The sequence below is a fragment of the Larus michahellis genome, chromosome 3 (genome assembly GCF_964199755.1).
Source record: "Larus michahellis chromosome 3, bLarMic1.1, whole genome shotgun sequence".
Taxonomy (NCBI): Eukaryota; Metazoa; Chordata; class Aves; order Charadriiformes; family Laridae; genus Larus; species Larus michahellis.
In genome coordinates this window covers 29636750-29664145 of record NC_133898.1, presented here as the reverse complement: position 1 = coordinate 29664145, position 27396 = coordinate 29636750, and the positions used below count along the sequence as shown (strand labels likewise).

The window sequence follows — 27396 nt, the reverse complement described above, 5'->3', positions numbered from 1 at the left end:
AAGAGACCAAAAGAATTGCTGCATTGTTTTGATAATGCTGATTAGTTATCACCTTACCAAATACTTTTAAGATGATGTATTATTCAGCAATGTGGCTGTGGCTGATGCAGACTGTAAAGACTCATTTCCTTTTTGCCATGCCAATTCCCTTGTGCCTTTTGGTAGTTCCTTATGTAGTCCCTGGTCTGTGCATGATGTACTGGCACATGGTCTATTTATGCATTTGTAACGTGCATCAGAAAACCTGTAGCTGATCTCAAGGTCTGTATTTCTTGGTTTCTTCTTCTTGTTGGACTGAACCTAGCTACAGGGACTGATTTTTGTTTTTCTTTGCCTATTCTGTTGTAATTATGTGCATAAGTTGATAACTTCTCCTCAGAGGGCTATATGCGTTAGGTATTATCGTTGTTTTTGTAGCACACAAGGTTTTCTCATCTCTGTCTTCATATTCATTGTATCTTCTTTTCTCAGTTGTAAGTACAGAATTTATCCTGTGTGCCACTGTATACGTATTGGAGAGACAGGTTGGAAAGAGCACCCATCTGTTGGATTAGTAGGCACTAACTAAATTAGTAGCCACTAAATGGGTGCAGTAGGCATGGACTTTGTGAATTAGTCTGACGATGTGAGGCTGCAGAAGTGTTGGAAATGAGACAAGAAAGACTATCGGTATCTTCGTTCTTGTATTAGAATAATGAACAGTCACTGGAGAAGATGCTTGACCAGAATGAACTTTTTGGAGCCCTTGGTGTTATCAGATCTCCTAGATCTCTCTGAGCACAGCTCTAGTAAGTGTCCTGGGTGCGAGCTGAATGCGTCCAGATCTTTGCGGCAGAGTTGGGAAGAATCAGGGTTCTGGTGATGACAAAAATATAAGATCTTGGTGTTGGAGATGTGTGTGTGTGTGGAGTAACAGGCTTGTGTATACAGCTGGTATGCTCATGTGTAAACAATATCACAGGAGTCAGAGTTAATGTTTTAAGTATTCTATAAAAAAGGGAGCAATATTCTTTCAGGTGTCTTTGTACTTTGCATACCTGCTTACAGATTCTCCTTATTATGAACTTAATTTTATTCTGAGCATGCTGTCTTTTTTCATATGTTTTAAGTGTTCATAAAGTTATGAGGCAAATGAAAAACTGCTCTAAGCCCAAATGTTCTGAGTGTGTTTTATTTGGTTTTATAATGCATACACAAAATGCACGTGAATATGAAGCAAAAGTGTGCACATGTATCTGTGTGCTGGAGATGATGCCCCTGCCTTTGGTTTAAAGCACCATCTCACTCCCTTCCTCACCATCACTGGTTTTTGCTGCCTCCTCTGCTTGCGTATGCCCTGAAGCTCACATCGTGGAGAAATCCAAATAGATGTCTTAAGTATCCTCGCCGGAGCCAAGCAGATGAGATAGCATGTTTGTTCTTGAAAATGGATTGTGATTTTCAGGGCCAGCAATGAAGATGCCGTGCTTTTGGGCACAAGTCTGTGACTCAGTGTCACACAAAGTTTTGCCTGAAAATACTCTTCCCTTATTCTAACTCTGAGGTAGCTGCTTCCGTTTCCACAGAAAATGGGTGCATAGATAGTAATGGGCCACCGTCATTTTCACTGCTGTCTTGTCTAATCCTGTGCAAGACTGGCTTAAACACGCTGACTTAAAAATGGTGGTGGTTGGTTTGCAGGCTTGTTCTCCCACAGCTGCTTGAAGCCCAGAGTGGTGTCTGCCTGCTGCAGTGCTGCCTCGAGAAAACCAGCTGTTAACCTGCGCTCCATCAAATGCTGAAAGGTTCAGTGCCTTCCCTTAGAGTAATGTCAGTCTTTGTTCTTCTTTTGAAGCCTCTTGAAATGTTTTGAATTGGCTTCATTTTCGCAGACAAAATGCTCGTTGCTACCTGAAACTCTGGGTTTTTCAAACTATTTCAGGCTAGGCAGGATGATTAGACATTTAATTTTAGCCTAGTTTATTCTGAATGTGCCATCTTTCCCTCTGTCTGCCTTTCCACCTTCCTTGTCACCTGAATAATTTTTGCTGTGTTTTGTGTTGACCCTTTTCTGCTGAATCGGAGAGTCAGATATCTTAACTTACTAAACTCCTTAAAATATTGTAAAAATTCACAGAAGAATGACCATATCTGTGCCTCCCCTCCCATCCTGCTGCTGCCGCTCTCATGCAAAGACTGTGGTGTAAATCCAACTATTTTAATAGACCCAAGAGGACCTACACTTTGCTTGAGGAAACCGTTTTTCTTGAATTCTGCTGCTGCTGTGTTTGCTTACTTCATGGTGTCAAAGGCTAACTAGGTGGGGTTTGCAGGTATTTTATGTTTATTATGGGAAGTTTATACCTGTGAGTAGGTTTCTGAAAATAGAAGTTTAATTTAGTTATGGAGGTGGCTTTTGTCCTGCGAAAGTGGAGTGTGAGGTGCTGCTGATTGGGCAGCAAAGCTCTTGTTAGTGTTACCAGAGGTGCTGCATTGAAAACAGGCTAATAGCTAAATATTTTAGCTACTGTTATCACCAGCCATGATCAATTATTTTATCAGTTCACGTACCTTAAAGTAGAAAACTTCTTTTTGAATAGCAAAGATTTTTGCTTTCAAAATTTGCCTAATTAAAAATCAGGGTTGCGGATTCTGTGCTGAGTTTCTGCCCTAGGCAAGTCTTTCTTTTGAAGCTACAACTGGCCCCTAAAGAAACGACTTTGTTATGGTGCTGCTGGATACCTTCACAATGCTGTTTCAAACCCAATTTCTTATTCTTTAGAACCCTCTGTTATTTAGATTCATTCAGTTTAAAGATTCATCTTGAAAGCAGAGTGCATTAAGTAATAACTATGCTTCTGTAACCAATGACTGTCTTTTATGTCTTTTCTATCCCCTCCCTTGGTCCCCCATCAAGCCACATTGTCTGTATTGGCACTGGTGTAACTGTGATCAGTTCTTCCGCAGATGTCTGTACATTTGAGCTTGTTGTTCAATACGCTGTTTGTTAAGCTTTATTGAACAATCTGAAACCTTATAAAATAAAATACTCTCATCAGGGCCTTGCTAAAATTATTTTGGGAGTTTCTGAAGAGGATTCTAGAAGTAAATAACTTATTTTCTGAAGAATTGGAAGCAATTCTGTTATCTTGAGTATAGGTTATTTTTTGTGGCTGTCTTGCTATTGTGAGAAGTCATAACTCTGATGGTAGTACATTTTGATGAATTGACCTTTAGAAATATACAGAACCACCAAATCAGTATTATTAATTATTTAGAAAGTGCGATTACTATTTGTCTACTTGATGAGTGAAAGTGCCAAAAAGCACAAGTATATAGCAAATACGTAGAGTTTGGATGCATGATCTGCAGACCCATAGATGAATTCAAACAGTTTATGGTTAGTTTTAATGGAATTTAATCAGAGGGTAGGAGAAATGGGCTCTTTTTATGGCAGTGTGTGTGCTGTGCATGAATAACAGGACATAGGTAGCTATGTCCCATTATTGTTTTTTAGAAACTTAAGTATTGGGAATTTTATTTTGAGGTGAAGTTACAAGACTGTTGCTGTTGTGAAATTGAGTTGACCATAGCAGATGTTTTCTCTCACATGGCTCTCAGGTGCACACTGCCAAGCATCTTCAGATCATCTTATGGATTTGAATGAGTAGCTGGGTGTACATAAGAGGTGTGGGGAAAAGGGAGCTGTAATAAACAGCACCATTGAGTTCAGACATTCATTCTTGTTTCATTGCAATGCTTCGAGAAACTGGCTGAACACGTTGTAATGAATTCAACTGACTAGCAAGTTTTCCTCATCCGAACATGGCATAATGAAAAATAGCAGTTGCAAAAATGGTTAAAAATCTGAAATTGAGCAATAATAGTAACTATTAATACAAGTAAAGAAACTTTTAAGAGCTTGTTTCAAGTTTTGATAACCCTTTAGTTTCCTAAGTGACTTGCCAAGTCCTACAAAATCAAATCCACTATGGAGTTTTTGTCAAAACTGATTTCTTGGCTTGCTACCTTCCTTTCCCTACTGCTGCAGGATTATTCCTAAGCTACAGTCAGGTTTCAAGCCACAAGCAACAAAGCTTGTTCAACTTTAAAACCCAGTCTCTCTCCCAGCTAGAAATAGTTCTGTTCCTTCTTCCCTGCCCTCAGACACCTGCCACTTGTTTTCCTGAAGTCTTTCGATTTATCCATTTATACCGGTCTGAACATTTCTGAGTGTTTTGTTGTTATAACCCTTTGTCTCTCTCTAGCTTCTTTCTTATTTGTCTCACTAAAATTTCTTTTGACTTTAGTGAATGTTTTGTTACATCTGACATAAAACAGTCCTAAGATTGAGTCAAGTAATGCAGATTTTACCCTTCCCTTTGTAAAATAGAAATTAAATTATTGAATATTCCAGTACAGGCTGAACTATTATGTATCTTCTGGCCCCCAGAAAGAAATAATTTTATAGAGATACTTTCTTTCAAACTACAATTAAGCTTGTCTTCCTACGTATTATTTAAGTTGTTTAGCACATAACTGGTCCCAGGCAATTTCTCTGCGATGCCTGGTGGCATTTCGTATTGTAAATTGTGTTCTCTAGTATAACCTGCCAGATATATTTTCTAGGTTAATGTTTCACCATTTGTCATTTATTGGCCAGTTTTTAGTTTGCTCTAAGAAAGTGGACTTTCCTCTCTGTTACTGACCAAGTAAAAGTATTTAAAAATTGGAATTTGAATATATGCTGCTTTTTTAGCATTTGCATTATGTAGAGCTGCACCATTTGTCTTTTAAGTACACTATTATTGCAAGTCATAGAATATACGAGCCATAAGTTCCTTAGAATAATGGTTTGAAAGGAGGAATAATTGCAAACTGAAGATAATTCATATTGCACAGGTACCAGGATAAGCAATAATCACGTTTTTCATACATATTAGCCAAATGTAATCTCTTTTTATAACGACAGAGGGAGACGAGCGAGAGTCCGGGTGGTGTAATCTGAAAAGTGACAAGAATAAATCTGTGTTAAGTAGATCTTTTAATCCTGGTAGCCTTGACAGCCGGCACAGCTGAGGAGAGCTGGGGGAGAATTGCACTCCTGCTTCTGCCTCATCACTGCAGCCGTGGCCTGAGTGCGGCACCCAGCTGTGCACCAGCCCCTGCTAAGGTTTTCTTGCCATCCCAAGCACTTGTGCTAGGATCAGGTGACCAACTTCTCTCCTTTCTGGTTATCTGTCACTACCTGTAACGGGATTTTCCAACTGGTGAGGTAAATCCAAGGATTAAAATCCTAGGTGATCATCTGATGTATCTTTGAAGTTTGTAGGACTTGTGCTAGAGAATCTATCCTATGGTAAGATTCCATTTGTTTAGGAGATAAGGACCAGAATTAGTAGATGGCCCACTGGTGACATTATTACATGATGTGTTTGCAGTGTAGAATGGCAATTTAATAAAAAAATGGAGCTGGTTTTAAAGTAATCCCTTAGCTCTTGTGTGTCTTCAAAACCCTTCAGGTATCTGGTACTGCAGTAAGAGGTCCTATTCCGTTTTCTTTGATCTGGCACAAGCTATTTTTCAACCCATGTTAGTGAACTTAAAGCCACGTTTTTGTAAGCAAATATGTTTTGAGGTGTTTATTTTGATCAGTGTTAAAAACCTGCTCAAGTAACTAAAAAGCATAAGTATGTCCTGTGCCACAGCCTGAAGGTGTGGAGTCTGGGGAAAAAAAAAATCAATATTAGATAATGGGGGGGAAGGAAGGGAGGAAAAAAATCCCAGAAAAGAAAGGGGGACTGGGGAAGCAAACATCTGCAGTGTGATAGAGGACTGCATTTATGTTAAAGCCACCCGCAGGAGAGCAGTGCATTTAGAGCAGTCCTTAGTTCTTCCAGTGTTGTCCCCCGCGACCTTGGTTGGCTGCTCGGTAGGGTGACTAATGGTTCACCACGTTCTTTTTTCCTGGTGACTTGCCTGTTGCCTGCCTCTGGGTTTGTGATTCCCCTTATGCTGACTTCTGCAGTATTCCTTCAGTCTCTTATCTCAGGGCTTTGATGCATATGTTCTGAAGGTGGCCACCGTGACTTTGGGTGGCAGCAGATGGTAAACCTTCAGGCTGCCACCGGCTATACTGGTGTTAAGTTGGAAACTTAACGTTTGATGAAGAATCAGTAGTGCATATGAAAGAGCTTTTACTGCAGAAATATCTTTTAATTAAAAAAAATTAGCATACTGAAACATTTGCTAATTTCTGTGCATTTAAAGGATCCTAAAATTAACTGTTTTCTTAAAGCTAGGCTATGGTTATTTACCAGGAAGGTTTTATTTTATTTTTCTCCAATTAATTGTACCTACTATATTGAATTGAATTTAATTTATTTTCCACTAAGCTGTTGGATACACTGTAAATCAAATCTAAGAAGCTAATTTTTTTAAGTAGCTGCTGTCAGCATCAGAATTAACCCTTGACTTAGGGAAAAAAAAAAAATCACAAGTAGAAAATCCTATTTGGCATCACGGAGGGTTATTGCTATCTGCCACTTCGCTGAGATGCTGCCATGCAACGCTGCTGTGTTCACTTGTGTTTTGTGATGTGCCTGGGAGCCCAGTGCTTGTACGAAATAGGGATGTCTGTGCTGCTTATTTGCATTATATATTTATTTGTGGCAATTGCTATTTGTCTGTCATTGTTTTTGGTCACGTTGAGGTTGTCATCAATGCAGAAAAACAGGGAAAGAAAGAGTAGGCAACAGTGCTGCAAAAGCCAGCATGATACGTAGACCTTGACTCCGTACATTAGTAATACAAATAGGATTTTGCCTTGTCTCCTTTTGTGTCACAGTCTAGTTGCTCAGTGCCCAGGAATGCCCTGCTGTGCATTTTTCTCCCTCCCCTCTGAGAAAGGATGCTGAATGTTACAGCCGACAGCTCATTGTTAGAAGGTATTAGATATTACAAGTTACATGGTAGTCGTCATCATCAGTGAAACAGGTTCCATCAGTTTATGCAGGCGAGGAACAGCCCCGTCTAACACGAGCATTTCTGTGTGGTCTGCTTTGAGAAGGACAGAGTTATGCATCAGGGAATACTATATGGAATCCTGTTTTGTCCCATTGTGCCAATAAGGTGGAAGCTTGTCACTTGGCATTTCAAAAAGAAATCTTAGAAAAAGCATTATTGAAGAACTTGCAAGCACTGCCTTTTGCAACTGGGGAGAAGTGTGAAGGAATGCAAACAGGAAAGGCTTGCTGGGGTAGCACTACTATCCAGAAATTGGCTATAAAGCATGAGATGAGAATAAGTTGACATTTGTGTCAATGACAGACTTACTATTACGCACTTCTGCAGCAGCTTGGTATCGCATCCAAGAGCTGCTCACTTTGCTCTGGATGTGTGATAAAAAGTCAAGCAAATATACTTGTGACAGTCTCTTTCCTGGTCTTATCCCTTCCTGAAATGTCAGTTTTCTGACGGTGATTTATTCATTCATGTAGTCCTTTAATTATTTGGGTGAATCTGGTTAAACCAGCTTTTTGTAATACATGTGCAGGCTACCTTCCCTTGAAGCAGATTTTTGTCTTGGGGAGGGGGCATGTAAATAGTCTGCCAGGGCCAAACAGAGCATCACTAGGTGACCTTTTGAAGTTACTTTTATGGATCTTCCTGGGCTTCTTGGAGTCCCTCGCAAAGTAAACAGCCTTGCGGAAAGGTCGGTATTGAATCAGGAAAGAAATAATTTTCTCTGAAATGAAGTGGAGGTGTAGTTGATCATCACTGGGGGAAGGTATGATGCTTGATGGGAAGGAAGAAGAAAGAAGCTGGTTAGTAAGACTGGTTAGTCCATCTAGGTAGTTAACCTCAAAGGCACACAAATGTTATTGGTTGCTATTACAGTTATAAAACTGTAGCTGCTGCTTTCGTTTTGATGTTGTAATATAGCAACAGCTGAAGCTAGCCCTAAAGGGACCCGTTGTCTGCTTTATTCCTGTTAGTGGTAGTCATTCTATATGTCATCTTATAGGGTGAGGGCTCAGTAATCTGTTCTGTTACACCATATGCTAATACAGTGCTGATAAGCAAGTGTGAAAAATGAAAGGGAGGAATACATTAATTGTATTTGTGCAATAAGGTATGCTATCAAAGGTAATTATTTCATGACAGTTTTAGTTATAGCAGTTGTTTTATCATGGAATAAAAGATGGCTTTAGGAGCCTTTTATTGGAAAGACAATTGTATCAAATTAGTACCAAATTAGATTTTTGTCTTTATAAAGGTGAGCAAACCCATGAGCAGTTTTTAAATTGGTGTCTTCTACTCTACAAATGAACAAATCCTGTTTGAGGGTTAAAGAAGCTATTATTCTGTCCTTTATGCTGACAGCTTCATTACTGATTGGCCTACTGTTGGTATTAAAAAAATGTTTGGCTCCTTATGATCTTTGTGCATGCAACTATAATATTAATACAGACCACGGAGCTGTTCATTAAGAAATGACTTTAAATGAGGTTGATGCTTGTAAATCTGGAGAGATACAGATGTTAAATGCTGCCATTCCTTTTCATATACAGCCGTATGGCTAATAATTTCCAAGTGGCTAAAGCTCTTGTTAGCAAGAGTGCTGGTGTGTTAAGAATGGCCCTATAAATAACTTTAAGAACTGAAGTTGAAGGTGCTTCTTTTAAAGACTATTGTTAACTAAACATTATTGCCAAACAGATGGAAAGCATTCACCAGCCTGATGTTTTTAGGCCTAATTATATTATCGCCAGTCCTGTACGGCTCAGTTGAAGAGGTGTATCCAGAGGCCAATTTATAATCATTTAGCCAACACCTGTTTGGGAGATATTGACAGTCAAAGGGCACATTTAAAAAAAAAAAATCACATATGTTCTTGTATTTGTTGCCTCAATGTGAACAGTGTCTAGTTACGAACAAACTTGGGACAAGAAGAAGGAAAGTGACTGTAAACACATAATTGTTTCCAAAACATTTTTATCTGTCCGTCTTTTGGTACCTCTTTTAAAGTGGCTTTTATTTTTCTCTTGTTCCCTTGGTTTTCTTTGTTGTTTGTTTGTTTTTTAATTTTAATTTTATGCCCTTTGGTTAATCAAGAATAAAAAAACGAGTTTTACAGTTTTATTCAGCTGGTTTCCCAGGTAGCTTTGGAAGCCCCACGTAAAAGGCCTGAAAAATTGTTTGGCAAACTCGGTGGCCTGGGGACATTTGCCTTTCCCTATGGTGCCCTTGACATGGAAACTGCGTGTCATTCCTTTGTCAAAAAATCTCAGTAGCACCAACTTCACTTGATACTTGTTTTGCCAGAAGATACAGAACAACTTTTAAAATTGGGTGCAACCCTAGCAAAGTAAAAGAGGAGGTCTTTGAGATGGAGAGGTTGTCTGTCATTTTTCTTCTGATGAAATTTGGTGAGAGAAGAATGATTAGAAAAGACTCCCAATTCTCCTCCTTTTGCTTGAGATGCTCGGGATGCGATGGGGAGAGGCGGAGGGCAGTGTTTTGAATGTGGCGATCCCAAAGAGCCAAGGTTGCTTAGCTGGAGCTGCTGTTTGGGGGGAGCCAGCGCAACCCTGCCCGGAGACCTCCCCTCCTGGGCCCGTTGCACCCTCTGAAACTGCACGGGACAGCAGTTTCTGCAGTCCCCTTGGTGTGGGGGAAGTCAGCATGTCAACCTGGGGTAGACTTCACCCTTTAAGAGATAGCGGGGCATGACTGCATCGCTGCCCCACGCAGCAGGGAGATAAGGGAGACTGTGTGCTGTGTTGTCCTTCTCCTGTCACCTGATTGAATCTAACACCACATTGCTCCTGACACGTCATTCCTCCTGCAAGAAGTCTCTTTTGATGCAAGCTGACTTAGTCTTTGCTGCGTCGTGTCTGTTGACTTGGCGTTGCTGCATCCTGTCTGTTGAACTCAGTTTGGGAACCCCAGTGCTGGCATTTTCAGCTCTTTAGCGGTTTGATTTTGCAGCCTAAATATTTTGGGATAACTGTGTGTGAATGTTTATACTGGAAATTTACTATGTCTATTGTAAATAAACAGTGGGTGCACACTCTTGTTCCTAGAGGAGGGTTGTGCTTGTGCTGCTTGTGTGGTGGTCTTGCAGCTGGTGCTTTTCAAGTACCTCTTGTATGTACAAGTACATACAACAAACACAAGTTCTGGGAGTTTGAAAACAATTAACTCCTGAGCAGGGTGATTTGAAGATGGAGATGCGGAGGGTTCCAGCTCCCTAAAGATGCAGTTTCTGATATATGTATAGACATAGATATTTTTGTTTGGTTTGTTTTCAACATATAAATAAATGGAGCTTACTAAGAGGGAAGACATTATTTAGTACTCCTCTCATTGCTGTGTTGTGTTTAAAGTGTTTTCAGTAGAGGTGATGCACTCCTAACAGATGCTCTCTGCAGCTGTAGGTGTTCTCTCTGCAGCAAACCCATCCGCTCTTTTCTCCCTAAATAAATCCTCTTTTTTTGGTTGCTGTTACCTTAATACTAGTTTACAGTAGCACAAAGGGACTTCCTTGCAGTCATTTCTCTTGTGGCTTATGAGTGTTGCAAAACAAAAACAGCAATGGAAGAATGAGACAGCAGTGACTATACGGTTGATAAAACAGTTTTTTGTGGCCTGAGCATGTGTGTGGCCAGTTTTTAGCTTAGCTGCTTGGAAAGAAGCTATTGAGCCACACAGAAAAAAAAAAAACCAAAACACAAAACCTCCTCTGGTAAGCCATTGGTAGGCAACATGTTTGATGTATAGGAAGCCTGATGGGGGAAAAGTATTGGACTAGGAAGGTAGCTACAGTGAGGATTTAAGTGAAGTGTGGCAGGAAGGTAATGCTATGTGAAGGTTACTTTTTGTGCTTCATTGTGTTGCTACCATTGCATTTCTATAACTTGGGTTCTGCTAGATTATTGCTCTAATTATAAAGTACTGGTTATTTCTGTTACCAAGTTGGGGTTCGTTCTTTAATTTAACTGACTGGGAATCAGGTGACACTCTGGAAGTTCTCTAGGGCTCTATATCCTCAATCATATTTCTTTCCGAAAAAAAGACTGGTTATCAAATGTATACTGCAGGGCTTTTATTTTTTTTAATTATTACTTATATCACTTCCTTTGTAAGAATATTCAATGTTAGATTTAAGAACCATGTTTTCTTAACTTATTCATATGAATCTTAAATAATTCTCTGAATACTTTTTGCTTAGGTTTTGCTTGTAATGGACACTAGAACACAGCAGACTTTTATACTGAAGGTGAGTGAAGTCTTTTATTACTTCTCTAAACAGTTTGGCCTCCTAAATTACATCACCACACAAAGATCGATTTGCATCTAATGTATAGAGTTACCTCTGTGATATATTGTTATGTTAATACATATATGCCTATTAAGTGCATTGGAATTCTTTTCATTGGTGTTCAGTTGCTTTCCCTTCCTTTCTCTGTAACTTCTCTAGTGCTCAGATGTGCTGGTTTACTCAGTTGAGGCCGACACCTTAGCAGGCTTTGGTAAAGAATCACAGTTTCGATGTGCTGCTTAAAACATCTGTGAAGCCCTGGTGGCTCAGGACACGTGCAGGCTGCTGGTGAAGGTGAAAATTCTCCTTAGCCCAAGTGCATCTGCAACACTTTGTGTTTGGTCTTCTCTTAGCTCAAGAATATGATATTGGCCAAAGTGGATTAGGGATGAAATGGACGATTGGTCTTCTCTAAAATTGTTTTCCTGTGTTTTACATCAGCAGGCTGTGAAAACTGACTGTAAAGTCACTAAACGATTGAATTAATGAATAGTTAATTGGTCAGGAGAAAGTTTTTCACATTATTCTCTTGTGTTTCAGAAAGTGCTCAGATCAAGATCTCAATATGCTTGGAGCATCTGTGATGATGAGAATTAGTTTAGTACGAGTATTGTTATTGTGGCCATTATTTCAGGCTCCCCTTGACGTGAATTCTACTGCTGATGTGAGGAAGGGCTGAAAAACTGTGTCCTAAACATGGAGCTCTAATTACTTATTAACAATTTGAAACTTCGCTTCAGGTTTGGCTTACAACCCTGCCTTAACTTTGTGCATCTGGCCTTTGAAATTGTTTGTTTGAAGTATGTGCAGGGTACAGAAAACCTGTTCATTCCTCAGACAGGTTTATTTGTGGATATTGTATATTAGAACCTCACTTTATCTACTGGCAGATAGGGTAACATTGAATTTCCCATTTAACTGCTTATGTTTATCAATATTGTAATAGGTCACACTATTGACATAATTTTTTTTTCTCTTTCTCTCTCCTCTCCCTTTCTCCCTCCCACATCAATTTTTTCACTTCTGGCAACTTCATCTCTGCGCTACCTCCCAAAAATCATTACCTCTCAAGGAGACTAATCCTTTCCTTTCCTTTTTGTTGCGGGGGTTGTTGTCTTTAGTAAAGTACAATGGAAATGTGAGGATTACCTGTAAGGCTGAGGCATTCTTTTGTCTTTAGAACTTGAATTGAATTTTTTTAATAGTGTCTTTTGGTCACACACAAAAATAAAATTTTAAAAAAAGGTCACAGGGAAATAACTGAGTGTCATCCTGATGACTTAGTTTGAGAGAGATTCTAATAAAAACATTGACCCATGTAATTGATTTTAATGGCAGCTTTGTGCCATCTTCTGTTCTCTGGAAATGCGCCAGATGCCATCAGCACAGCCTCGGGGGACCGAGGGGCATAGAGCAGCAGATGAGTGGTTTCTCTGAAGCCCAGAGTAACTCGGATAGATTAGTTTGGTTGATAAACACAGAGCACAGCAGGCTCCAAAGGCAACTGAGGGTACAACTGACCTTTTTGTTCTCTGTCAGGGTCTAAGGAAAAGTAGTGAGTACAGCAGGAGCAGAACGACCATCATCCCCCGCTGTGTGCCCAACATGGTGTGTCTGCACAAGTACATCATCTCCGAGGAGTCTGTCTTTCTCGTGTTGCAGCATGCAGAAGGTTTGTCTCTTGTTTAAGTATATTGCTGAAAAGACTCAAAAGGTTTAAGTTTTAATCAACGGTATGTTTCATTGTCAAATTAATCTCCTATACATCTAATTAAAATATTTCTAGTGTGCCTAAGACGTGTCATGTAAGACACCCCACTCCAATCCTCTGTCCCTCCCCCTTTTTCCCCCTTGTTCTGCGGTGGATCTGATTCCTGTTTCAAATGGCCTCAAATCCTGATCGGTTACTTGAATTGTAGCAATATCGAAAGCTTCCAACTGTTTATTTTCTACAGGAGAATGAGTGCTTTGACTGCAACAACTATTTGCAGTATTTACAGCCATCTCTCAGAGATAAAGTCTTTGGCTAGTAAATCTTTTTAGCGTCTTATAGTTAAAATGACAAGTATCCACACAGGAATTTAATAACTCGCTGCTAAAAAACATGAACATTTGCCTGTTGGTTAATATCGCATAGTTATTCTCATCTGGATTTTTAAGAAAATAGCTAGTGGTATCACACAGGAGTTCAAAGCAGAACCACAGAGTTGTGCCTTCAAACTATTTGTAAAATTCCTGTTAAATGTACAGGGAACAGGTGGCACAAAATAATTACATTTTGATTTTTTTTGTCTAACACCTGGATTTAAATATTCCCTAAATGTAATTACCCATATTTGTTTAGAATGACTGCAGAATATAAATTTTGGGATTGCTAATAGTTCTCTTTTTAGGAAATGTTAATAATTCAGTCAGAATGGATGATGTGAAGGAACTAAGCTAACTGGTAGAGAAGATAATTTTATTACATTGAATATTATTTCTTTTTTTCCTAATAACTTAGATTTTGGCTCTTTCATGAACAATTTGTCACACGAGGCCAATTAAAGTTAACTTTACAACATGAATGACTGTTTCTGGTATGTGTGACTTAATTTTGCCATGAGCAGTGAGGCAGGAAGAAAGGCCTCACATTACAGTGCTGCCTGATGGTGATCTTGAGGGTTTACAGTGCTGCACTGTACAATGCTTCTTTTCTTGAGGTCTCTGTAATTCAGCAGAATAACTTGGAGACTCTCGCCTGAACTGTAATCTCCACATAAGCTGGTACATTTTGTTTGGAGAAACAATATTTTAAAAAAACCAACCCAAACAAGCTAAAAACCAACCCTTGTCAGATACCAACTGCCCTTAAGGCTGGCATAATCAAAGGATTAGAGGCAGGATAAAATAATAATTTTTAAAACCTGTTCCTAATACTCCTGAATACCTACAGTTTTTCTCTTCATGAAGAACATTTCTGCTCAAAACAAATGGAAAACTGGGGGAAGTATTAGTGGAATTTGGGGGTAGTAGCGGTCAGATGGAGAGAACAAAAATTTTGAGGAAGGCTTAATGTGACCAGTTGATAATCAGTCTCCTGGAAGTGATAATTTTATTGGCACAACAGTGAGAAGAATCACAAGAGGAGACATTGCATGATCAGAGCTCTTTCATTTAAGAACAGAAACCTCAGCTTAATATTTGGGGTGGATGGGGTGTTGTCCTTATAAAAGAATAACTCTCTCCTGGTCATCTGTCTTTGACGTGGTCACAAATCCAGTGAAATGTGCTTGGCCTGAATGTCTTGCTCTTACCAACATTGGCTGTAACATTTTTACGTGTTTTGAGTTCTATGGGAGGAGAATTTTTAATTTACTAAGTGCCTTCTAAATCAGGTTTGTGCAACACACAGCCTCGTGCAGCACCCCATGCCACTTGTTTGATCTGCCAACAGCGGAGGTGGTGTCTGTCAGGCATCCTCATTTTGGCTGGCCGTGCAGCAAACACGTACTTGGAGGCAGCCACAGCTCATGTTGCCTTTCTCCCAGCTGTGGGTGAAAGCTGTGCAAGCAGGAGACATGGGAGTGAGATGGGTTACTTTTCGGTGGAGATGGGAGAGGAGGTATGAGTGCTTTCTATGGGGAGAGCTCTGAAGGGGAGCGGGAGGTAGGGGGCGTGCGAAGAACTGTGAGCATTGCAGAGAGGATGGAGGACTGGCAGGCTGTGCTGGGGAGGAAGGGGAGAGCTGTGAGGACCAGAGGGGATTTCAATGTGGGTGAGGGCTGTCTTTGGTTATACATCATACATGGATTCACTTGACTTGGACACTTGTGGGTATAAGTTATAAACTGCATAGGGTTTTTCCCTAATTTTCTGTTAAAGCAGCGTGCAGTTTGGAAATGGATTCACCTCTATCCTTGTTTGCAAAGCATTCAAAAATGATGATGTGCTATAAGGACTTTTCCCTGATTATCAGGGAATTAACAAGGTTAATTTCTTTAAGGATAGTCCCTTGCTTTCATGAACTTACTGTCTGGGCTCAGAACAGGCAAAGGGAGAGAAAAAGGCGTGATATATTCTGTTCTAAAGAGGGATAGTTGGGGTACAAAATGATGAGTAAATTGCCCAAGAATGCATGTAAAAAGCATATTGCAGGTGTAGGGCCTGATCCCAAATCCCGAACGGGGGCAATAATTTTGTGTTGTACCTAGAACTGCATGGCCTGTGCACCTCCCCCTGTCCCAGGAGACTGGTTCTGGAAAGTGATTCAGGAGAAAGCCTTCATTTTCTATCTCTACATGAATAAAACAAGAATAAAAATAGTGCTGAAGTTATGCTGTACTATATATGCAGGGACTAGTCTTGCTCGCCCCACTGATGATGGGCTTTATCACATCAGTCTTATGTTAGTAGCACTTACCCTTTAAATTACAAGGATGGTAATATCAGGAATCCCTACAGATAAAGCTATCTTAAAATTTTGTCCATCTCAGACCAAATATAAATAGAGAAGGTGCTTGTACTTCATTTTGGGAAAGGATAAAAATTTCTAGGACAGTACTTTTTAAGTGATAGTCTCTGAAATTTTATTCCATAACTTTATGAATGCTCTTAACACCATCGTGAAGTTCAAGGGTAAAATATTAATCTAAGTGGGCAATGGCTTGAATTATAGCAAATTCAGAGGAGGTTTTAATTTTATGTACAGACAGTATGTATTTGCTAAGCATCTTACTATTTCCTGTTTGTAGTAAAATTTGACTGTATTATTAAGTGCAGCACTGTTGGGTTCGTATGGAATTCTGCAAGCTTGACCACAGACTTTTGCTTAGGAGGAAGACTTCTTTCTTTTCTTTCTTTTCTTTTTGTAAATCAGGATGCCCCTTACATGCTCAGAATCAGTGAGTGAGGTCTTGGGTTCTCTTACAGGCTTTTCTCATGGCCACAGTTGGAGGCTTCAAGGGTGTCTCAGAAGCACAGAAGTCCATAAAGTTATCTTGTAGCTTTGTTGGAAAGCACTTGGCAAATTCTAGTGTGATAGAGAGCCAATCCGATGTTAATAAGGCCTCGCTTCTTCTTGGCACTACTAACTCCAGAAATTTTAGAAACAGATGCTTCAAAAATAGGCTGGGGGGCTTCCATGGGACATCAAAGTTTAAGTGGCTGTTAGAAGCTGTCAAATCTCTTTAAGCACAAACAAGCTGGAGTTCCTATCAATCTGGAGAGCACTCAAGAAACTTCATGCTGAAGAGGCTTGCTGCACGCAGGAATTGATAGACAACAACACGGTAGCTTTCTGGCTTGCAAAGCTGGGGATTTGTCATTAGGAAAGGAGATAAGTACTAGCTGTAAATATTTGACAGCAATCGGAAAATGCAGGAAAGGTGATATGGTCCTTGGCAAGTGACTTTTTCAGGAGGCTGCTTTGAAAGAATAGCTTTTGCTCAAACTGCATCGGGAAGTGGGAGCTTTGCCTAAACTAGCAAACTTTGTAGCAGAGATTCACCAGCAGCCGTGGAAGCAGCCGTGCATGTAAGACTGGTGTTTGTAACTACTGTCATGTTAGAGATTAGGCTGGAGATTAGCTTCCAATTCATGTGTACGCTGCAACCCTACTGGGGCAGCCATTGGGATGCAGTGAAATGTTATTGTTATATCATGGTAGTGCCTACATGTCTGGGTTCCCTTTTGGCCTAGAAACTCTACAAGCATAATTTTATGTAGTCATTGTATATTAACATGATGAAGTTTACCAGTAGACATACCTTTATTGAAAAGGAGAACAGTGATTCTAAGAAAACCATAAGGTTGTTCGTTTTCCAGCAAGGAAGAATGTTAATTTGCACGAGGTGCATGACTTATGATTGGTACTTGTGGCCATAAACAAATTCTTATGCAGTGATGTAGAGAGTTGCACCCGGTTTTGGTGAATAATTCAGGCAGATGTCTTTCAGTACTCTGTTTTTCTTCTCTATCCGATCCACAATTATTTGGAAGCCTGGATTGTTCACTTTAACTTTTTTGGGGATTTCTTAAGCACAGTGATTACTGCATTCTTAGCTGCATTCCAGTTCTGCAGGAATTGGAGTATATCATCCTTCAGAGTAAACTCATGGGAAGCTAGCAAAAGCCATTGATTTATTTTGGAATGTGCCTCCTTCGTCAGCCAGTCTTTCAGGATGTGAAGCTGAAATGGTAAGTGTCTGAGCACCAGGTGAGGAAAAATCCAACAGGTCATGAATTTTTCTTGTCAGCTAGAACAAAAACGTGTTTAGGAGACTAAATTTGCTGATCTGTTAGGTTTCATTTTATCCCATTATATCACAGAATCACAGAATGGTTTGGGTTGGAAGGGACGTTAAAGACCATCTAGTCCAACCCCCCTGCCATGGGCAGGGACACCTCCCACCAGACCAGGCTGCTCAAAGCCCCATCCAGCCTGGCCTTGAACACTTCCAGGGATGGGGCAGCCACAGCTTTCCTGGGCAACCTGTTCCAGTGTCTCTCCACCCTCATAGTGACAAATATCTTCCTGATATCCAATCTAAATCTACCCTCTTTCAGTTTGAAACCATTGCCCTGTGTCCTATCATTACAATCCCTGATAAAGAGTCCCTCCCTATCCTTCCTGTAGGCCCCTGTATAGTACTATATGTACTATATAGTCCCTGTATCTTCTTCTCTTTGTTGTTCCTGCAGAACATCAAAAAACTGCAGAAATATTTGAAAGAATATACAAATATTATGGAACTAACAAGATTCCTAGGCAGCTTCATCACTTGGTCGCTTTATGCTGAAATTTCCTGTTGATTATTTTGGACACTAACTTTTTAGATTCTGCCTCTTGAAGCAGAGGTATAGCCTCCAGAGTGCTGGAAATGTGGTTAAGTAAGGCAATTCTAATAAGTAATTTTACATTGAATTACTGCAAAGTAATGTAGAGCTTGGTGATTTTCATGTGCTAATAAAACCAGAAAGAGCGAGCTAGATTGGTTGTAGAGTCAGTTCATGGTCGAAGAAAATAATCTTAATAATTGGTTTTATTAATACTGTACTTCTGAAATTGTATTAAACACTAATAAACTTTAGCTTAAACCGGTAGCTGTTATAGTTATTTAGTATGTTAGACTATTTGACAATGACTGAAGCTTCCTTGTTTGGGTTGATTTCTGTAATTTTAGTTTTTATAGATTCCTGATACTGTATTAGCATGGCTTGCTAATGGGTTTTCTTGATCTTACACAACACATGGGGAGAGGGGGAAAGATTATTAGTATGTCATTCATAAAGGCATAATTATATACCCAGATATAAATATCACTCTTGTTTGACCCTGGATTGGACATTTTCAGAAAGGAATAAAATTGTTGTTTTTCACTATAGAACACAATTATTGAATAGCATTTATTTACGTATTTCCACTTGACCAGGAGGCCAGTCTTGAAATATTTGTATGTAAACATATTTGGACATAATAAAATTTTTATTTCGTATTTACTTGCATTTTAACTCTAAATTGGTGTTGCAGTAAGTAGTCATTTCCGCTGTGATTTCTAGGTCCAAGCAATTATTAATGAGCAACTTCTTTTTTAAAAAGGTAAAGTAATACATTTATAAGTAGAAAATGAGTCATTGTTGCAGTTCTGTCTGTTTTCACAGGTGGACAATGGTGAATTCCTGAATACTGTAAGGATAAAGAGATTTATTTTTTTTTCTTTGTCTTCTGCAAATTTTTAGTTTTGCTGGAAGCTTTTGAAATTGAACATTTTTAAAAACGTAGCCTGAACCTCTTGACTCTTTCAGTGATTTTTCTGTGGAGTTATGAAGGATTGATGTCAACATGTCTCTTTTCCTTCCTTCATCCTTCTTGGGTCTCCTTTCTTAGGCTACACTTAGACTTCGAGTAGGGGCCAAAATCTAGTGGAGGCTGCATGAAATTCTGCATGAAGTGAGGTGGAGGGAGGGGAAGTCGGGAGTTGTCCTGAGAGCAGCTTGACCTGTCTACAGGTGAAAAGCGAAGTTGTGCGAGGATAATTCTTGCACTTTTCATTCTGCCGGGCAGCCCAGCCTTTTCTTACCTAAACATAGGGGTACGAAACATTTAGGTCAGTGAGAGCTGTTCAGGTGTCACACGTAAAAGCACACCTGGTATCCAGTAATGACACAGGGAAAAACCGTGACAATAGATCACAGAAATAAGATTTTGAGCTTTCTGTGCCCCTGGGTCAAAGTTCAACTCAGGCCTCCATTAGAAAGACCTTTTCTTGCTACTTGGATCTGAGGAAGGACTGATGGTGCTGATATTTGCATTAAAGCCGTGCCTGGAGGCAGAGGGGCTGTTGTGCCAGGCACTGTCCAAAGCAAACGTGTAATGTGGGTCTTCGTGGGTCATGTTCTGTGAACACCCTTTGAAACCCGAGATTTGCGTTTTCGTAAGAAATTTGTGAAGTGCAAGTAATAAACACTAGTAATATGAAGATGGAAATATTTAGCATTTGCTTGTACTAATTAATACAATGCAGGTGGGATGGGGACACTTTGTGTTTTATTAAATGCAGCAGGGGCGTGGTTGTCAAATGAGATTTTATTGTTTGGTATTAAATGACCCCGAATAATTCCATGCCTAGTTAATAAACTGGGCAAAGTTATTTTGCAAGCACTGTTTACTTAATCTAATTGAAATTTTAAAGAAAATTAATTGTTATAAAAAATTGTTCCATCAGAATCTTGGAGTAAATCTAAACTTTTGTGTTGCTTCTTTTGTCATGGATGAAAGTGTGGGAAAGAGGAGAAAGTCTTTCACACATGTATAAAAAAGCGTATGTTCTTCCTCTCTTTCTCATTTGCTTTCCTGTTGTTTTCTCTCCCTGTCATTCCATAGCGAAAGCATGAATGAATGTAAGAATGTAATGTTAGAAAAAGAATTACTGGCGATTATGGGTTGAACAACTCTTATTTTTTACCAAATTAGTTTAAAACCAGTAATTCCGAAGTCCTAAGTAGGCTGCAGGGCTCAGAAAGCATGGCAGTGCCCTGGCTCTGCCTGGCCCTGCTGAACTGCTGTGTGACGCGTCTTATTCAAGGAAAGTAGCTTCATCTTTAGGGTCTGAATGGACTCACTGCTTCTCACGGAGGCAAGGTCCTGCTCGTCAGGCGCTTCTGGCAGGACCAGGGCCCTCGGTGTCCAGGCTGTCCTGTGTGTCCAGGCAAGCTCAGAGCCAGTCTCTGCCTGGGGAGGCAGTCTCCTTGGCTGGGCTGAGGGTTGCTGCTCTCCTGGGAGGGACTCACGAGCCGTGTCTTGCTGCGGTGGCACAGCAGGCTTGTAGGTATTTTAAGTGTGTATTTTAAGTGTGTCTTTGGGTAAGTATCTAAAGTGCTTATGCAATGCAGTGGTCAGTATAGCAGTTCTTGTTCCATTCTCTACGAGCATTACTTCCATTTGCTCCTCTCTGTTTACCTGGCATCTTTTCTCGTCATCTTCTAGAAGGTGGCAAGGGTCATTCTGGCCTACTAAGTCCCTTTGTAGCTTATGTCAGAAACCATGTGGATTAATAGATTTAAATTGTCATTTTTACCACTGGACTCAAGCTGTTAGAATTCCCTCTTAATATTTTTAATACACTTAGTTTTACCGCAACCAGTGAGATTTCCCCCCCCCTTCAAAAACAAATCTTGTCTTAGCCAGGGAGATGGAGGGCAAGAAAACTCCACGTTATATTATTCAAATTCATTTTTAAAGTATCAAGGTTTTTCTGCCTTTGATAAGTTATTTTTGAAATACCTGGGAATATAGAAGACTTGTTCCTAGGAAATGAAAAATACTTTCTTCTTTTATTGTACTTTTTAAAGGAATTTTGCCTGATTTGGAGAGTGTTTAAAAATAACTATTAAAGACTGTATTTTGGAAAAACAAAAAAATCTGTTTTATCCAAATAAATAAAAAAAAAAAAAAAAGGAGAGAGAAAACAAATAAAAAACTTTGCAGATGCCCAGTGGGCTGGATACTTTTTTCTTCTACAAAGATTTTCTTAGAACCCCTGCATTTTCCAGAATTTCTGTACAATCTTTTAAATTGAAATATCTTGACTTTGTATTTTTCCATAAGTTATCAAAGGTGACTTTTTAGCTTTAAGCTAAATTCTTTGGCCTGACCAAGAGATGCAGCAACTTCTTGATTTATTTTGTGCAAATTATGTTTTGCAGTCTGTAAACTTTTTTGTTATGTACAATATTTGGAAACATAGAGTTTTATTTGGTATTTTTTTTAAAATGTAACTATTACTTTTGGAGCTGTAACTTTCTTTGAGTCTTTAATGTGAAGGAGCTGGTTTGCCAGTGTAACTTAGAGTATTGATAAATGCTTGTGTAATGCAGCAAGGCGTAAAAAAATTTTTGAATTCTAAAGTTAAAGGAAGAAATACATCCACACCTAGCTAACAAAACCCACTTCTTCAATGAGAGAAACAGATCCTTAAAATATCCTGCTAATATGCGGTAATTCCCTTCCCCTTACTGAACTTGCTAATTAGTTTTTAGTCCATCTCCCCTAATGTTGCTTATGAGCTGGGAGCTATGGTACAGAAGTATTCAGTACAGGCAGAAGTGGTGATAGGCACTGGACCATTTGATCTTCCCTAGTTTTTACTTTCTTTTGAGACAGCAGATGGAGAGTAGTCACCACCATGGAACTTGAGACAGACTCTGAAATGAGACTTTACTGAAGTTTTAAAAAAAAAAAAAAAAAAAAAAAGAAGCTTAATCTCAGATGCAGCTCTTTAAATATTTATATATTAATACAAATCTGCTTGAAAAGCAAGTTGTGGTCCCTGTAATTATTTCCTCCTGAGGTAGCGGATCCAACTTGCTTTGTGGGCATTAAGGATATAGTGTACTGTGACAATAAGGGTATTTTCCTGTTTCATAATGAAATAGATTCTGTTTTGAGTGAAACTAAGAGATCCCCCCCCTTCTTTTCTTGCAGGAGGAAAACTGTGGTCTTATGTCAGTAAGTTCTTAAACAGAAGTCCTGAAGAGAGCTTTGAAATTCCTGAACCCAGAACATCCAGTTCAACTAAAATATACCTGGAGCAGCCAACACCTAGTCCTAAAGAAATGGGTAGCAGCACTGATTCCAGAGAAAGCTATGGGGAGAGCATGCTGAAGGTGGTCCCACTGAAGAGCAGCCTAACGCCAAGCTCTCAGGATGACAGCAGCAACCAGGAAGATGGCCAGGAGAGTTCAAAGTGGATGGACTCGGGATCCAGCTCAGAAGAAGAGTGCACTACTAGTTATTTAACCTTATGCAATGAATACGGGCAAGAAAAAATTGATTCTGGCTCTCTAAATGAGGAACCGGTGGTTAAACTAGAGAGCGAAGGTCTAAATACCAAAGAGAGAAGTTGCTTACAGAAAGGCAGTGTCGTTGGCAGTGATAGCTTCACCTCTCAGATTACATCTCAGGAAAGAAAGCTTTTCATTGATGATGTTGAGTCAGAAATAGCTAGCCCTACTAGGATATTGGACTCATTAACTAAGTCAAAGAACAGCCCCATGGAACTCTTCAGGATAGACAGCAAAGATAGCACTAGTGAGCTCCTGGGGCTTGATTTTGGAGAAAAATTATATAACCTGAAATCGGAACCTTTGAAGCCGTTGTTTTCTGTCCCAGATCATGACAGAAGCTTGGATGCCCTAGAGAGCAAAATGGGTGTGAAAGCTCATGACACTGTAAGCAGGGGTTCAAATGACTCTGTGCCAGTTATCTCCTTTAAGGATGCTGCTTTTGATGATGTAAATAGCGTTGATGAAGGAAGGCCTGATCTCCTAATAAACTTACCCGGTATGTCTGATGAAACAGAAGAGGCAGCAGTGTCAAGGCCGACAAAGTTTACAAAAACTGATAGGGACACGTTGGAAGTAAAGTTATTAGAAACACCTGATGTCTTGCAATTAAATAATTCTGCAGAGCCATGCAAAGCACTTGATCAAGAGACAAATCATGTGGCACCAGAAGTGGGTAATCCTTCCCGCAAGGAAGCAAACGGACAAAGTGGTGTCACTCAGGGAGCTCTTGGGACCCTCTTTACATCTGATCAAGAGGTAGGTAGTTCAGAAGACGGGGCTCTGTTTCAAGGGCTTGGAGCCTGCTCCTTAAACGTGACAAGCAAAGAAGAAAGTTTATTTGTTTCCAACCCGCTCTCAGGTGCTCAAGATACTAGCTTGGATGGAGACATGTTAAGAAATGAAGCAGTGTTGCTGTTTTCCGATCAAACTGGAGACTTTGGGAAAGGGGAAACAGACCCGGCTTTGTTACCAGCAGCTGAAAGTAAAAAGACAGCACCAAAGAGGGAAGACAAAATAGCAGTAGCAAGTAGCAAGGAAATACATCAAATTTTTCAGGACCTCGACGAAAGATTAGCGATAACCTCCAGGTTTTATATCCCAGAGGATTGCATTCAAAGATGGGCAGCTGAAATGGTCGTAGCCCTTGATGCTTTACATAGAGAAGGAATTGTGTGCCGCGATTTGAACCCAAACAACATCTTATTGAATGATAGAGGTCAGGAACTTTTGCAAATGCATTTCTTTTTATTCGCTGTTGCTTCCAATTAACTGAGTAGGCGTTTTATCTTGTAATTAGTATCTTCATTTCCTGTCTAGAGCTTCATTATCAGTGCAGCAAATTCACCCCCAGTAATAGCTTCTAGTACTTAATGATGCCATTATTCTTAATGATACTGTTTTTAGCTACAAAAGGAGTAATTACAGTTCACTTCTGCAGAAAATGGAAGGGAAAAATGTTTTGATTTCTCCTGTCGTTTTGTTTTTAGGACACATTCAGCTAACGTATTTTAGCAGGTGGAGGGAGGTTGAAGATTCCTGTGACAACGATGCCATAGAGAGAATGTACTGTGCCCCAGGTTAGAGCAATCACCTACAATGTTTCACTTGGTGGAAAGTAGATTAGCAGCTTTCATTTTCTCACGGAGCCTCTGTAGCGTAGAGCTCGAGATCATGCAGTATCTGAATTTTCTTTGCTTTTTTCCTGAATGTCTTAAAAAGCTAGAGGGCTCATAACTGCTTTATTGTTGAACTGTGGTGGTGTTTGTTAGATCATTTCCATAAAGTGTAATTGTATTTAATGTCTTGTTTAAGCAAATTTAAGGAATGTTTTGTTTTCTTGCGGTTATTTGCTATGTGTGAGTACGTCTTGATAACTGAAAAGAGCAAATAAGGGAAAGCACAGACTGAAAAGATGTCGCTAAGAGCCTTAAAAATACAAAAAACTTATGCATGCAAAGAACATGGGAGGAAAAAAAACCATAGCAGTTTGAAAAATACAACCTTAATAGGCTCAGAGATGCCTCTGACATTTTTGATGAGCTACAGTGGGCTTTGAAATAGTTTAGAGAGCCCTTTTCTTAGAACTGCTTTCATCAATCATGAGGGTGATAAAATCAATATCTCTTGGGTTTCTATATCAGGGATGGCGCTTGAAACTGAGCCCTCCCTCTTTTCCTTTTTCCAATTTATTTTCTGCTAATATAGTAGTCAAATGGTAGTGACTGCCAAAAATAATGTGTTTTACTTATAACTTCATATTTTAAAAATTTCATAGCTAGCTTAGAAAAACTACTTTTAGAGTTGAAATGACTAGCGTGAGGCTCTTCAGATTTTCAGTTCCCCTTTTTTACTCTGAATTTGAAATGCCAACATACTCTTCCTGCTGAGCGCGTGGTCTGGCTGGGCATTGCAACTTGGTGTGCAGGTAATCCTCAAGCTCAGAGTCTGCAAACGTGCTCAAAAGATTTAGAATAAGAATTTTCAGCAATGGAAGTTCTGAAATTAGTTTGGCATCAGGTGTTTATTCTGTGACTTAGTCCCGCAACTGAAATACAGTAAGGAACTGCTCTCTGTGAATAAAGGGGGTAAGATCTCAACAAAAATCTGAATGCCAGCCTCTTGAGATAAATAGTAAATAAAATATTTTCTATCCGGGTGCAAGTCAAAAGGGCAGGAAATACAGAAAATAATTCTTTTTACCTACCAAAACAAACACAACACCTTCATTCTACCCTCACCCCACTTTAATTCAAGAACAAGAAAATTGGGGAATCCCAGCAATTCTTGTAGTTGTTAAATAGAAATGTGTCCTGGTTGGCAACGTGCGTGACGTCCTGTTAGAAAGAGGTGTTTTCCTGCCTCCCTAACCCCGCCTTGTACAAAGCGCTCCCTAGTTGAGTAGTAGCAAAGATGGAAGTGCAGCCTTTTCACACCCTGTCATCATTAATGAGCTGTGAAAGTCAAAGCTTAATTTTTCTGTGTTTTAATGAGGATCCAAAGAGAGGCTTTTTTTTTTTTTTTTGCCCCCTAAGCCCCAACCAGCCAACTCCTGCAGTAATTAAGTGTTTAGGGAGCAGTTGAAACAATATTTAGAAGTCCCCAAATGCAAGACTAAAGTTTTGCACACCATCATTATTTCCACCTCACAGCACAGGTGTGGTATCCATCCGGGCTTTTCCTGGTTAAGTTCCCCTCTGTGCCCTGCCCCAAGCTGCAGTTTGCTTTGTGTGTCCGTAGCTGGCGAGCTACAAGATGAAGATTTGCAAATGCAAATATTAGATAAATGCAAGATGGCTGAATTGATACTGCTCTATGATTCTTACCTTCCCTATTTCTTGATGTTAATGTTATCTCTGCAAAGGGTACTCTTGTTTTAGTGTAGCTATTTCATGCTAATGTTTGCGTAGGAGAGTAATACTTGGTATAACTTAGCAGTACAAAATATGTTTTGGAGCCAAGTGCTCCAAATTCTGAGCAATGGTTTAATACCTGTACCTTCAATAACGCTGTATAGCTGAGTCCAGAGCAGCTTTCTTAGGGCTACTGCTGCTGGTAAATCTTTTTCTAGAACTTTTGATCGGTATTAAAAAAATAATCATGTTGGTGGGCTTTCTTAAGGCTCCAATGTTACAGGGAAAGCAAGCCCTTTATTTGGGTGATCACTTTTCATTTTAAGGAGTGTACCATGTCCCTGGAACCCATGTTTCTCCTTTATCATGATCTAATTGCTCCGCAGGCTGCTTCTTGGAATAAGGATTTTGAAATTATACTTGTGCTTCAGTTCAATACACTAAGAGAAATTGGCAAGTTCAGGTTTTTTTTATTATTTTTAAGTTGCTTTTTAAAACTGTTTGTAAACGTTGGTCACAGCTTGCTTTTTGTTTCTGGCTGAAGGAAAGGCTGCAGTTTTCTAGAGGTGAACAAGTTATCTTCACAAAACTTCATCAGGTCTTACGATTTCTCACCATAAAACAACACAGTGACTACATAAAGTGACTCAAAGTGAGTCTCTTGTTTTGAATTTTCCTGGTGTTTCCAGTATTGTGGGCTGTGTTGCCCTACCTCTGGCTACTCAGCCTTCCCTCTCCTTTTCTCTCATAACTGAAGGATGCAGTGAAACTTGGCGTGTAAAATTTTGTTTCCATGTGTTTAGCTTGGTGTGTGTTTTCATCAGAGTTCGGGATAGAATAGGATTTTGATATGATAACTTGCATGTGACTTGATTTCAACATTTTGTTACTTAAACGCACTCATTAAAAATATGCAAGGAAAGGAAGAAGTCTTTATCAAAACGCTCTCTTTTAGGGTCTGGTGTTGGAAACTGAGAACAGATGATGAGTCTTGGGATGCAGTTCTTTTTCTGCATTGATTTTTAAGGAGCAAATTTTGGAGGCAGAAAAAGGAGAGGATGTGAATGTGAAATTTAAGCAGGTTGAAATTTAAACAGGTATCTTCAATTTAAAATAGGTAGGAAATTGTATTGCAGAGTTATGTGAAACGTAAAAATATATTTGAAAGAATTTTATCTTTTTAATTGATAAGGTTTCAGGTGTTATTTATTTACAGCACAAGTCATAAAGTGCTTAGTAGTGAAGTGCCTGAGGACATACTTAAATTTCAAGTTGCTTTTATTAAGAGTCTAGATTCTACAATTTATATATCAGGCTCTAATTCCTGGAAGGACTAGGGATAATAAGGTATCAATATCGAATCTTTTCAGACCCAGGGGAGAATAGAGGTCCAACTACGTGGAGCTTGCTTGCAAG

At 39.5% G+C, this 27396-nt stretch overlaps 1 protein-coding gene across 17 annotated transcripts in view; it reads left to right on the top strand.

Annotated features, from left to right (window-relative positions):
* The window catches only part of RPS6KC1 (ribosomal protein S6 kinase C1), a 92333-nt gene that overhangs the window by 49728 nt on the left and 15209 nt on the right, over positions 1–27396 (top strand). For 14 of the 17 annotated variants that reach the window (XR_012586068.1, XR_012586067.1, XR_012586065.1 and 11 more), the window contains 4 exons: positions 11216–11263; positions 12845–12977; positions 22269–23846; positions 24118–24207. Coding sequence is in view for 10 of the 17 variants with exons in the window: in XM_074579466.1 (XP_074435567.1) it covers positions 11216–11263; positions 12845–12977; positions 22269–23846; positions 24118–24207 (1849 nt within the window). In the remaining 7 variants the exon portion in view is untranslated. Of the gene's footprint in view, positions 1–11215; positions 11264–12844; positions 12978–22268; positions 23847–24117; positions 24208–26366; positions 26434–27396 lie in introns of all 17 variants that reach the window. The other 3 variants (XM_074579459.1, XM_074579464.1, XR_012586071.1) reach the window with 2 other exon arrangements.